The sequence below is a fragment of the Neoarius graeffei genome, chromosome 15 (assembly GCF_027579695.1).
Source record: "Neoarius graeffei isolate fNeoGra1 chromosome 15, fNeoGra1.pri, whole genome shotgun sequence".
Taxonomy (NCBI): Eukaryota; Metazoa; Chordata; class Actinopteri; order Siluriformes; family Ariidae; genus Neoarius; species Neoarius graeffei.
In genome coordinates this window covers 58,418,350-58,431,700 of record NC_083583.1, presented here as the reverse complement: position 1 = coordinate 58,431,700, position 13,351 = coordinate 58,418,350, and the positions used below count along the sequence as shown (strand labels likewise).

Below are 13,351 nucleotides of genomic sequence, written 5' to 3'. Positions count from 1 at the left end.
TTTCTGAGAGAAAGTTTCAGTGGCATTCATAATTATTTATCATTTTCATAGCGGACACTAGCTGATTTAGCTAACCTGGCAAAATTCTGACAGGGGTTCCATAAACAATCATAATATTCACTACTGATATTAGCTAGATAGCTATATGAGCTAACAAGCAAATGTTCTGACAGGAATTTAAGTCACATTCATTCATGATCCTAATATTCACTGCTAACATTAGCTAGCTAGCTAAGATGAGCTAACTTGACAGGTCCGTAAGCTTAACAGTTTACAAGAGATAATCTGAGGGAGACTGGATTTTTTTGAAGTATTCAAGGGAGTTCATAATGCTAATGCAAAGGCTCGAACTTGCATGACAAAAAAGGAGGTTTCAAAATTTTGGCTGTATTTTGCAATTATTTACAGTGGTGCTTGAAAGTTTGTGAACCCTTTAGAATTTTCTGCATTTTTGCATAAATATGACCTAAAACATCATCAGATTTTCACACAAGTCCTAAAAGTAGAGAAAGAGAACCCAGTTAAACAAATGAGACACAAATATTATACTTGGTCATTTATTTATTGAGGAAAATGATCCAGTATTACATATTTGTGAGTGGCAAAACTATGTGAACCTTTGCTTTCAGTATCTGGTGTGAGCCCCTTGTGCAGCAATAACTGCAACTAAACGTTTGCGGTAACTGTTGATCAGTCCTGCACACCGGCTTGGAGGAATTTTAGCCCATTCCTCCATACAGAACAGCTTCAACTCTGGGATGTTGGTGGGTTTCCTCACATGAACTGCTCGCTTCAGGTCTTTCCACAACATTTCGATTGGATTAAGGTCAGGACTTTGACTTGGCCATTCCAAAACATTAACTTGATTCTTCTTTAACCATTCTTTGGTAGAACGACTTGTGTGGTTAGGGTCGTTGTCTTGCTGCATGACCCACCTTCTCTTGAGATTCAGTTCATGGACAGATGTCCTGACATTTTCCTTTAGAATTCACTGGTATAATTCAGAATTCATTGTTCCATCAATGATGGCAAGCCGTCCTGGCCCAGATGCAGCAAAACAGGCCCAAACCATAATACTACCACCACCATGTTTCACAGATGGGATAAGGTTCTTATGCTGGAATGCAGTGTTTTCCTTTTTCCAAACATAACACTTCTCATTGAAACCAAAAATTTCTATTTTGGTCTCATCCATCCACAAAACATTTTTCCAACAGCCTTCTGGCTTGTCCACGTGATCTTTAGCAAACTGTAGACGAGCAGCAATGTTCTTTTTGGAGAGCAGTGGCTTTCTCCTTGCAACCTTGCCATGCACACCATTGTTGTTCAGTGTTTTCCTGATGGTGGACTCATGAACATTAACGTTAGCCAATGTGAGAGGGGCCTTCAGTTGCTTAGAAGTTACCCTGGGGTTCTTTGTGACCTCACCGACTATTACACGCCTTGCTCTTGGAGTGATCTTTGTTGGTCGACCACTCCTGGGGAGGGTAACAATGGTCTTGAATTTCCTCCATTTGTACACAATCTGTCTGACTGTGGATTGGTGGAGTCCAAACTCTTTAGAGATGGTTTTGTAACCTTTTCCAGCCTGATGAGCATCAACAACACTTTTTCTGAGGTCCTCAGAAATCTCCTTTGTACGTGCCATGATACACTTCCACAAGCGTGTGTTGTGAAGATCAGACTTTGATAGATCCCTGTTCTTTAAATAAAACAGGGTGCCCACTCACACCTGATTGTCATCCCATTGATTGAAAACACCTGAATCTCACCTTCAGATTAACTGCTAATCCTAGAGGTTCACATACTTTTGCCACTCACAGATATGTAATACTGGATCATTTTCCTCAATAAATAAATGACCAAGTATAATATTTTTGTCTCATTTGTTTAACTGGGTTCTCTTGATTTACTTTTAGGACTTGTGTGAAAATCTGATGATGTTTTAGGTCATATTTATGCAGAAATATAGAAAATTCTAAAGGGTTCACAAACTTTCAAGCATCCCATATGAAGAAAATAATAGAATTGACTAGGAATCATTGCAGTGTCTGATATAAAGCCTTGAAATTAATTCCTATTATTTTTTCATTGATCTTATTTCTTTTGTTCATCTCTCATTCAGCTAATATTGCTATATTTCATTCTTAATTCCAGGCAACGGTGACGTTCTTTGACACCACTCCTCTGGGCCGAATCCTAAATCGCTTCTCCTCTGACATCTATAGCATAGATGACTCGCTGCCTTTTGTCCTCAACATCCTTCTAGCCAATGTTTTCGGGTTGTTGGGCATGCTGGTGGTGATGAGCTATGGGCTCCCCTGGGTGCTGCTCCCTCTCTTTCCACTAGGGGTGCTGTACTACCAAACTCAGAGGTTTTATCGGCATTCCTCCCGTGAGCTCAAACGTTTGTGCAGCCTCACACTTTCACCAGTCTATTCACACTTCTCCGAGACACTCAGTGGCCTGGCAACAGTGCGGGCCAGTGGACACACTGCCAGGTTAGAGTGATGTCTCTTAATGCAGCCTCTGTGTTTCCTCTCTAAGTCTTCCAGTCAACTTCGTTTTATAACGCTAGACTTAACTGTCAGCACTCAATTTATACTCATGCAGGTTTGAGGAGGAGAATGAGAGGCGGTTGGATCAGAACCAGCGCTGTGTGTTCATCAGTAATGCCGCCATGCAGTGGCTAGACATTCGGCTGCAGATGATTGGCGTCGCTGTAGTGACCGGCATTAGTATAATCGCCGTGGTCCAGCACCAGATAAGATCCGTTGATCCAGGTTGGTCCTCTGCTTTCCTCACTCTTACTTTGTTTTCACAACATTCACAATTGTTCATGAATTTCACTGCTAATGCTAAACAGCTAGCCAACCTTATAGGATTTTGGGAACGCAAGTTACATACGCTCACTGGCCACTTTAATAGGAACTTGTTCTTGATTCTAAGATTCCTGTTCTTGGCTGCAGGAGCGGAACCCAGTGTGCTGTTCTGCTGTTGCATGCTGAGATGCTTTTCTGTTCACCACGGTTGTAAAGAGTGATTATATGAGTTACTATATCTTTCATGGCAGCTCGAACCAATCTGGCTATTTTCCTCTGACCTCTCTTAACAAGGTGTTTGTTTCCACCCACAGAACTGTCACCCACTCTGTGTTTTTTGTTTTCCGCACCACTGTGTTGTGTGTGAAAACCTCAGGAGATCAGCAGTTTCTGAAATACTCAAACCAGTCCATCTGGCTCAAACCAACACCCACAGTGCCACAGTGAAAGAAAGTCGCACTCTGAGATCACAATTTTCCCCATTCTGATGTTTGAACATTGTGAACATTACCTGAAGCTCTTGATTTGTACAGTGGTGCTTGAAAGTTTGTGAACCCTTTAGAATTTTCTATATTTCTGCATAAATATGACCTAAAACATCATCAGATTTTCACACAAGTCCTAAAAGTAGATAAAGAGAACCCAGTTAAATAAATGAGACAAAAATATTATATTTGGTAATTTATTTATTCAGGAAAATGATCCAATATTACATATCTGTGAGTGGCAAAAGTATGTGAACCTCTCGGATTAGCAGTTAATTTGAAGGTGAAATTAGAGTCAGGTGTTTTCAATCAATGGGATGACAATCAGGTGTGAGTGGGCACCCTGTTTTATTTAAAGAACAGGGATCTATCAAAGTCTGATCTTCTCAACACATGTTTGTAGAAGTGTATCATGGCATGAACAAAGGAGATTTCTGAGGACCTCAGAAAAAGCGTTGTTGATGCTCATCAGGCTGGAAAAGGTTACAAAACCATCTCTAAAGAGTTTGGACTCCACCAATCCACAGTCAGACAGATTGTGTACAAATGGAGGAAATTCAAGATCATTGTTACCCTCCCCAGGAGTGGTTTACCAACAAAGATCACTCCAAGAGTAAGGCATGTAATAGTTGGCGAGGTCACAAAGGACCCCAGGGTAACTTCTAAGCAACTGAAGGCCTCTCTCACATTGGCTAATGTTAATGTTCATGAGTCCACCATCAGGAGAACACTGAACAACAATGGTGTGCATGGCAGGGTTGCAAGGAGAAAGCCACTGCTCTCCAAAAAGAACATTGCTGCTCGTCTGCAGTTTGCTAAAGATCATGTGTACAAGCCAGAAGGCTATTGGAAAAATGTTTTGTGGACGGATGAGACCAAAATAGAACTTTTTGGTTTCAATGAGAAGTGTTCTGTTTGGAGAAAGGAAAACACTGCATTCCAGCATAAGAACCTTATCCCATCTGTGAAACATGGTGGTGGGAGTGTCATGGTTTGGGCCTGTTTTGCCGCATCTGGGCCAGGACGGCTTGCCATCATTGATGGAACAATGAATTCTGAATTACACCAGCGAATTATAAAGGAAAACGTCAGAACATCTGTCCATGAACTGAATCTCAAGAGAAGGTGAGTCATGCAGCAAGACAACGACCCGAAGCACACAAGTCGTTCTACCAAAGAATGGTTAAAGAAGAATAAAGTTAATGTTTTGGAATGGCCAAGTCAAAGTCCTGACCTTAATCCAATGGAAATGTTGTGGAAGAACCTGAAGCGAGCAGTTCCTGTGAAGAAACCAACCAACATCCCAGAGTTGAAGCTGTTCTGTATGGAGGAATGGGCTAAAATTCCTCCAAGCCGGTGTGCAGGACTGATCAACAGTTACCGCAAACGTTTAGTTACAGTTATTGCTGCACAAGGGGGTCACACCAGATACTGAAAGCAAAGGTTCACATACTTTTGCCACTCACAGATATATAATATTGGATCATTTTCCTTAATAAATAAATGGCTAAGTATAATATTTTTTTCTCATTTGTTTAACTGGGTTCTCTTTATCTACTTTTAGGACTTGTGTGAAAATCTGATGTTGTTTTAGGTCATATTTATGCAGAAATATAGAAATTTCTAAAGGGTTCACAAACTTTCAAGCACCACTGTATTTGCATGATTTTATGCATCGTGCTGCTGTCATGGGATCGGCTGATTAGAGAACTGCATAAAACAGCAGGGGTGTTCCTAATAAAGTGGCCAGTGAGTGTAAATAAATGTCCAGAATCACTACTGGCTATTTGAGGTACTCTGACAGGATTTCTGACATCATTTCGACGTGATCTTCATAAAATGTTCATAATTTTTCACTACAATATGCGAGATAGACACCTAACGTGAAATTACATATGAGGATTTTTCAGAAAAGTTCTTTGACTGCAGTTCTAAGGGTGTATTCAGACCAGGATAGTTTGATAGTTCACTTGCTTTGGTCCGAACCAAATGTTTTTTTTATTTTTTCATTTTGGTGCGGTTCGCTTTCACACTGTACATTTTAGTAAGCGGACCAAAATCTGTCAACAAAGCCACGTGCCCTGAGGTCGTTCAGCTATTGGTCAGAGACGACACGCGCACAAAGCGTTAAGTTCAAAAGTAGTCATGGAGGCTTTCCGTGCTGTTATTCTTTTTAATGTCATCAAAGCTATATGTTTTTTCCAGTTTTTACTGTTTTCACAATTGTGCGATTACTATGCTGTTGTACAAGTAATTTATCAACGACGACGACAAAGGGCAAGGCGGCTACGGAGGATAGCGCTGATGAGCGCACATCATGTTGTGACAGTTCTGGCTCTTCACGCATTAGATGAATTTCTTTTCTGCGTCGCTAGTACCGCCACTTTTTGAAAGAATGTCCCTGATTTTAATGCAGGTCTGACGGAGTCTCTTCACTTTTAGCCGACATTGTTCTGGGGAGGGCGGCACGGTGGTGTAGTGGTTAGCGCTGTCGCCTCACAGCAAGAAGGTCCTGGGTTCGAGCCCCATGGCCGGCGAGGGCCTTTCTGTGCGGAGTTTGCATGTTCTCCCCGTGTCCGCGTGGGTTTCCTCCGGGTGCTCCGGTTTCCCCCACAGTCCAAAGACATGCAGGTTAGGTTAACTGGTGACTCTAAATTGACCGTAGGTGTGAATGCGAGTGTGAATGGTTGTCTGTGTCTATGTGTCAGCCCTGTGATGACCTGGCGACTTGTCCAGGGTGTACCCCGCCTTTCGCCCGTAGTCAGCTGGGATAGGCTCCAGCTTGCCTGCGACCCTGTAGAAGGATAAAGCGGCTAGAGATAATGAATGTTCTGGGGAGCGCGTGAACCCCTTCTCCTTCATTTTCTCACTGAATACAGCAAACACGTCGGCATTTTTGTGTGTTCTCTTCAAAAGCTCAGATATGTGGACATCTGCCCATATATCCACAAGGGTACGCGTTTCTTCCTCGGCCCACGTTTGCCCCCTACTCATTTTTTGTACTCTGTAGTCTAGCCTACCACTGGGCTGAATGACTGAACGACTGTTGTAAGGTTCCCTTGACAACCGAAACAGTGTTTGCACTTTGCAGTGGAGTGTCAAGACTCTGTTTCCCATAATGCTCGACAAACGACGGAAGCTCCCGAGGTACAAAAAAGCAAAACTGTCAGATTAGGTCCGGTCTGCTTTCACACCTCCAAAAGGTCCGCACCACGGTTCCTTTGGTCCGGACCGAGTCCGACCTTGCAGCTCGGTCTCGGTCCGCTTGTTTGGTCCGGACCAGAGTTCGGTGGTTTGTATTCAGACCAACCCAAAAGGTCCGGACCAAGGGAAATTTGGTTTGTTTGGTCCGGACCAAACAACGTAGGTGTGAATACGCCATAAAACTATACCTACACTGAACCCATCTGTACTACTCAGTGACACCATGCCCTTCTGTCTGACCCTGATCAAATATCAGGAAAATTGAACCATGTAACGATGATGATGTATCGATGGGCAGCTCTTAATTCCAAGGGAGAGGTGATCCTGCAAAAGGGCAGGGAGGGAAAATGTCCCGCGACATACAGACACAACAGTGTTCCAAGCGTTGACAATAGTGTCGAATGCTGTCTTAGACGTAGTGCTAATTAAAATGCTTCGGTGATTGAGTGGCAGGACTGGACGAGTCAGCTGAACATTTGTTATATTTAAGCTTCACAGTATGCGCTGAACTTCACAACAAACATGAGTCTCCTCCCAAAGTGTGTCAGTTTTCTCTGCTCACCTGCGCCTGTTCGTTGTTCTTTAGAAATCCAAAACTACACATACGACACAGAGGTAAAATCTGTGAACGCCTCATCACTTCCACTTATAGTCCGGCTGTTAAGCAAAAAAAAGGAATTGTTTGTTTTGTAATAGAAGCATGAAATTTGGCACACTAGCTCAAGTTGACGTAATAATTCTAGATATAGGGGCATTTCAAATTAGGCTTCTAAACCCTGGAATACGCATGTGCAAAATCGACCCAACATGAAAACGAGGCTAAACGAATTTTCTTTATGCTTCTGTGGCAGGGATTGTAATCAGTAATGACAAGAGAGGTATTTTTTGCAATATTTTGATATCACATGAATCCATATTAACAGCTCATCTCATTATCTCTAGCCGCTTTATCCTGTTCTACAGGGTCGCAGGCAAGCGGGAGCCTATCCCAGCTGACTACGGGCGAAAGGCAGGGTACACCCTGGACAAGTCGCCAGGTCATCACAGGGCTGACACATAGACACAGACAACCATTCACACTCACATTCACACCTACGCTCAATTTAGAGTCACCAGTTAACCTAACCTGCATGTCAAAATAATTAGTTTTTCTTTTGTTTCAGACATGTAAAAGCTTTTTTACCTTTACCTGACATGTTTCGACGGTGTAACTTCCGTCTTCATCAGAGGGTCCCTCTGATGGACCCTCTGATGAAGACGGAAGTTACACCGTCGAAACATGTCAGGTAAAGGTAAAAAAGCTTTTACATGTCTGAAACAAAAGAAAAACTAATTATTTTGATTTAAGAAGAAGACATAATGAACGTAACACATTTACTAACCTGCATGTCTTTGGACTGTGGGGGAAACCGGAGCACCTGGAGGAAACCCACGCGGACACGGGGAGAACATACAAACTCCACACAGAAAGGCCCTCGCCGGCCACGGGGCTCGAACCCGGACCTTCTTGCTGTGAGGCGACAGCGCTAACCATTACACCACCGTGCTGCCCCCATATTAACAGCTAAAACTTTGAACTGCAAAAATGCTCTTCTGGCAGCCTTTTTATTTACTTAATACTGTATCCCTATGTCATGTGACTAATCACTTGATGTCTTTGAGAACAAGAAATTCTCTATTTGTGAGGTAGACATTCAATCAGTGTGTCATTTTTTTGTAAGCAATCTTATAAAAATACCTTGAAAGCAAAAGAAAATTCGTTTAGCCTCGTTTTCATGTTGGGTTGATTTTGCACATGCGTATTCCAGGGTTGAGAAGCCGAATTTGAAACGCCCCTATTTCTGGATTTATTATATGTGTCAACTTGAGCTAGTGTGCCATATTTCATACTTCTGTCACAAAGTGAACAATTTCTCACCTTAACAGCCCGACTATTACTTCTTTCTGAATTCACAAGATTTCACCAAATCCATAATATGAGCACGTAACCGATATCGCTACTTTATGATTACTGGTTACCAGTTGGTCGTCATGGAAATGAGCCGGGGGCGGCACGGTGGTGTAGTGGTTAGCACTGTCGCCTCACAGCAAGAGGGTCCTGGGTTCAAGCCCAGCGGCTGGCGAGGGCCTTTCTGTGTGTAGTTTGCATGTTGTCCGCGTGGGTTTCCTCCGGGTGCTCCGGTTTCCCCCACAGTCCAAAGACATGCAGTTTAGGTTAACTGGTGACTCTAAATTGAGCGTAGGTGTGAATGTGAGTGTGAATGGTTGTCTGTGTCTATGTGTCAGCCCTGTGATGACCTGGCGACTTGTCCAGGGTGTACCCCGCCTTTCGCCCGTAGTCAGCTGGGATAGGCTCCAGCTTGCCTGCGACCCTGTAGAACAGGATAAAGCGGCTACAGATAATGGATGGATGGAAATGAGCCAATTGTATTTTTGGAAAGGAGGTGACACATAAAAAACGATCATTCATTAAAAGGATTTTATTTTATTAAAAGGGAAAAAAGCTGCCGAGGTGCCTGATCTACATAAATAAGTTCCAGAACGCAGGCACTATAAAATTCGAGAGGTGTCGGATCCTGTTCCTGTATGATTCAGCAAAAATTAACTGCTGATAATTGGGCCTAGTGTAAAGCATCATCCGCCCCTTTTACGTACATATCCCACAATCCACTGCGTGGTTGGGAACTTCTGGTGGCCAGACCCAGGCTGCTGGTAACAGGACAAAAAACAATATTGGGCCAAATAATCAGTTTCAGTGTTCAGATATCGGATGCAAGCTGAAATGTGGTGTTATTAGATTGCTTTTACATGTCTAGTTACTGGCTTCGTGGTATTTTTCAATTTTGGCGCAGAAGCTTTTAATCAGTCATCGTTATTTCATCACCCATACACCTCTTTCACACTCTGCATTGTTTACACGAAATGCACATTCCAACTACTCAGCACTATAACTCTGGCCAACAACATTAACAGTGTACATTTACACTGATGACAAATTGTAAACGTGCAATCATTTCGAGCAGTGTTAATCTTGAAAAAAAAATCTGTGAGACCATGTAACCCTGTAATAATATTTTAACATCCGATATTTGAACATACAGTGGTGCTTGAAAGTCTGTGAACCCTTTAGAATTTTCTATATTTCTGCATAAATATGACCTAAAACAACATCAGATTTTCACACAAGTCCTAAAAGTAGATAAAGAGAACCCAGTTAAACAAATGAGACAAAAATATTATACTTGGTCATTTATTTATTGAGGAAAATGATCCAAAATTACATATCTGTGAGTGGCAAAAGTAAGGGTATGTGAACCTTTGCTTTCAGTATCTGGTGTGACCCCCTTGTGCAGCAATAACTGCAACTAAACGTTTGCGGTAACTGTTGATCAGTCCTGCACACCGGCTTGGAGGAATTTTAGCCCATTCCTCCGTACAGAACAGCTTCAACTCTGGGATGTTGGTGGGTTTCCTCACATGAACTGCTCGCTTCAGGTCCTTCCACAACATTTCGATTGGATTAAGGTCAGGACTTTGACTTGGCCATTCCAAAACATTAACTTTATTCTTCTTTAACCATTCTTTGGTAGAACGACTTGTGTGCTTAGGGTCGTTGTCTTGCTGCATGACCCACCTTCTCTTGAGATTCAGTTCATGGACAGATGTCCTGACATTTTCCTTTAGAATTCACTGGTATAATTCAGAATTCATTGTTCCATCAAGGATGGCAAGCCGTCCTGGCCCAGATGCAGCAAAACAGGCCCAAACCATGATACTACCACCACCATGTTTCACAGATGGGATAAGGTTCTTATGCTGGAATGCAGTGTTTTCCTTTCTCCAAACATAACGCTTCTCATTGAAACCAAAAAGTTCTATTTTGGTCTCATCCGTTCACAAACATTTTTCCAATAGCCTTCTGGCTTGTCCATGTGATCTTTAGCAAACTGCAGACGAGCAGTAATGTTCTTTTTGGAGAGCAGTGGCTTTCTCCTTGCAACCTTGCCATGCACACTATTGTTGTTCAGTGTTTTCCTGATGGTGGACTCATGAACATTAACATTAGCCAATGTGAGAGAGGCCTTCAGTTGCTTAGAAATTACCCTGGGGTCCTTTGTGACCTCGCCGACTATTACACGCCTCGCTCTTGGAGTGATCTTTGTTGGTCGAGCACTCCTGGGGAGGGTAACAATGGTCTTGAGTTTCCTCCATTTGTACACAATCTGTCTGATTGTGAATTGGTGGAGTCCAAACTCTTTAGAGATGGTTTTGTAACCTTTTCCAGCCTGATGAGCATCAACAACGCTTTTTCTGAGGTCCTCAGAAATCTCCTTTGTTCGTGCCATGATACACTTCCACGAACATGTGTTGTGAAGATCAGACTTTGATAGATCTCTGTTCTTTAAATAAAACAGGGTGCCCACTCACACCTGATTGTCATCCCATTGACTGAAAACACCTGACTCTAATTTCACCTTCAGATTAACTGCTAATCCTAGAGTTTCACATACTTTTGCCCCTCACAGATCTGTAATATTGGATCATTTTCCTCAATAAATAAATGACCAAGTATAATATTTTTTTGTCTCATTTGTTTAACTGGGTTCTCTTTATCTACTTTTAGGACTTGTGTGAAAATCTGATGTTGTTTTAGGTCATATTTATGCAGAAATATAGAAAATTCTAAAGGGTTCACAAACTTTCAAGCACCACTGTAATAATATTTGAACATTGAAACTGATTATATAGGCCAGTACTGGTTTTTGTACCGTTATCAGCAGCCTGGGCCTGGCCATTGGAAATTCCCAACCGCGCAGTGGATTGTGGGATATGTGAAAGGGGTGAATACTCCTCATCAATTTTAATTACAAACACCTTTAATGTTTTCTGTTGTGGAACAACCAATAAACAAGCAAGTTCCTGTTATTGCGTCCATTCCAGCAGCTCTAAACAGTCGTTCTGTCAACAGCCTTTCTTTTTTTTTTACCTTTGTTGAAGCCATTTGACGAAGAAAGTATAAAACGTGAAGGAGACAGTATTAGGAAGCCTTTGAAATAATATAGACATTTAAATTGCTTTACAAACTGTGCACAAGTCTGAAAACATTTTAGCTCCAGGAAACTGAAACTGATGCCACGTTGTTGGCGTTTGAGCAAGTGCTTAATACTGAAGTTGCTGTGTCTGTGTTTGGTCTAGGTATGGTGGGTCTGGCTCTGTCCTATGCTCTGACCATCACTAACCTGCTGTCAGGACTGATCTTTAGCTTCGCCCAGACTGAGATGCAGCTGGTGAGCGTGGAGCGTACTGAGGAGTATTCCACCTCCATCCCTCTGGAACCACAGCATGGCAAAGCAACGGTGAGAGAAACAGTCACCCTCAGTTCTACATAGAGTATTGGAGAGTTGTGTTATATTTATAACGTAACCTAATTGTGTACATTTCTAACTAGCTTCCAGCTTCCTGGCCGGAGCATGGTCGAGTGGAGTTTGACGCAGCTGTTTTGGCGTATCGGCCTGGATTGCCCAATGCTCTGGATGGCGTTAGCTTTATGGTGAAGCCAGGTGAAAGGGTGGGTATCATTGGACGCACTGGCTCGGGGAAGTCTAGTCTGTTCCTGGCACTGTTTCGTATGGTGGAACTGAAGCAAGGATGCATACTCCTGGACGGAGAGGACATCAGTCAAGTTGGGCTTTCTCAGCTTAGGTGAGCCATGCAGTGTAGTCTGCATGATGACACTTTGAGTATTTGACTGAAATTCATTAAGCGACATTTCTCCCTTTTTTTTTTTTTTTAAATTCACCCTGTATAAGTCGCAAACATGTGATGTCCTTTATAGGTCCAAGCTGGCCATCATCCCCCAGGATCCCTTTTTATTCTCTCACTCGGTGAGAGAGAACCTCGACCCCTGTGGGCGTCAGCTCGAACATCGGCTACTAGACGCTTTGGAGCAATGTCACCTAGGAGACATAGTTCGAAGAATAGGTGTGTGCGTCATATTTATGTTATTTATGTGCATGAATGAGTGCACAGAAAATATTTTGTCTCGCCTTTTTCCTTGCTGTTTGTCAGGAGGGTTGGATGCTGCAGTCGGAGAGAGAGGAAAGTCTCTTTCAGTTGGCCAAAGGCAGCTGCTGTGTCTTGCTCGGGCTCTTCTGACTGAAGCTAACGTAGGTGTATATTCAGATTGTTGCTTGGTGGGGTTTTTTTTTGTTGTTGTTGTTAAGCAGACCAAGACAACAGGACATCATTTGAACAGTTTATTGCCTTCTTTGTAGGTTTTATGTATCGACGAAGCTACAGCCAGCGTAGATCACAAGACTGACATGCTTTTACAGAAAACTATCCGAGAAAGATTTAAGCACAAGACAGTGCTCACCATTGCCCACAGGTAAGTGCCATATTATTTTCTACTTGAACAAGCACCGTGTTTTACCAAAGTCATTGATAGGCTTCGTTAAAAATATAACTATAGCTGAGTACAGAAGTTTATTACAGAGTGGAAAAAGAAAAAAGAAACACTTATTTCCCAGTTTCAAACCGCCAATTAAATAAATAAAAATATTATATATTCCTCCTGCTTTTATCATTTACTGTCTCTCCTATGTTTTTTTTAAATTTGCTTTTGGGTGGGTTGGTTTGTTTGTTTTTGGATACTATTTTCTCCATATTTTGATCATTTGCCATTTCCTACTCGCTAGCTCAACAGCTACCAGTAAGGTAGGGTGAGGGCCAGCATTCGCCTCCTCTGAGACACAGGAAGCCAGCTGCTGTATGTTTTTCGACCTGCTGCTTGAAAAGACAAAAGTACTGCCTTGGCGTCCCGGCCACGGATGGCTGTGG

General features: G+C 42.5%; 1 protein-coding gene across 6 annotated transcripts in view; it reads left to right on the top strand.

The window, feature by feature from the left end:
• Positions 1-13,351, top strand: part of abcc10 (ATP-binding cassette, sub-family C (CFTR/MRP), member 10) — a 67,561-nt gene that overhangs the window by 50,069 nt on the left and 4,141 nt on the right. For 5 of the 6 annotated variants that reach the window (XM_060941712.1, XM_060941716.1, XM_060941713.1 and 2 more), the window contains 6 exons: positions 2,158-2,501; positions 2,614-2,783; positions 11,708-11,868; positions 11,961-12,214; positions 12,348-12,678; positions 12,787-12,899. In XM_060941712.1, the coding sequence (XP_060797695.1) occupies positions 2,158-2,501; positions 2,614-2,783; positions 11,708-11,868; positions 11,961-12,214; positions 12,348-12,678; positions 12,787-12,899 (1,373 nt within the window). The remainder of the gene's footprint in view (positions 1-2,157; positions 2,502-2,613; positions 2,784-11,707; positions 11,869-11,960; positions 12,215-12,347; positions 12,679-12,786; positions 12,900-13,351) is intronic. The other variant, XM_060941717.1, reaches the window with a different exon arrangement.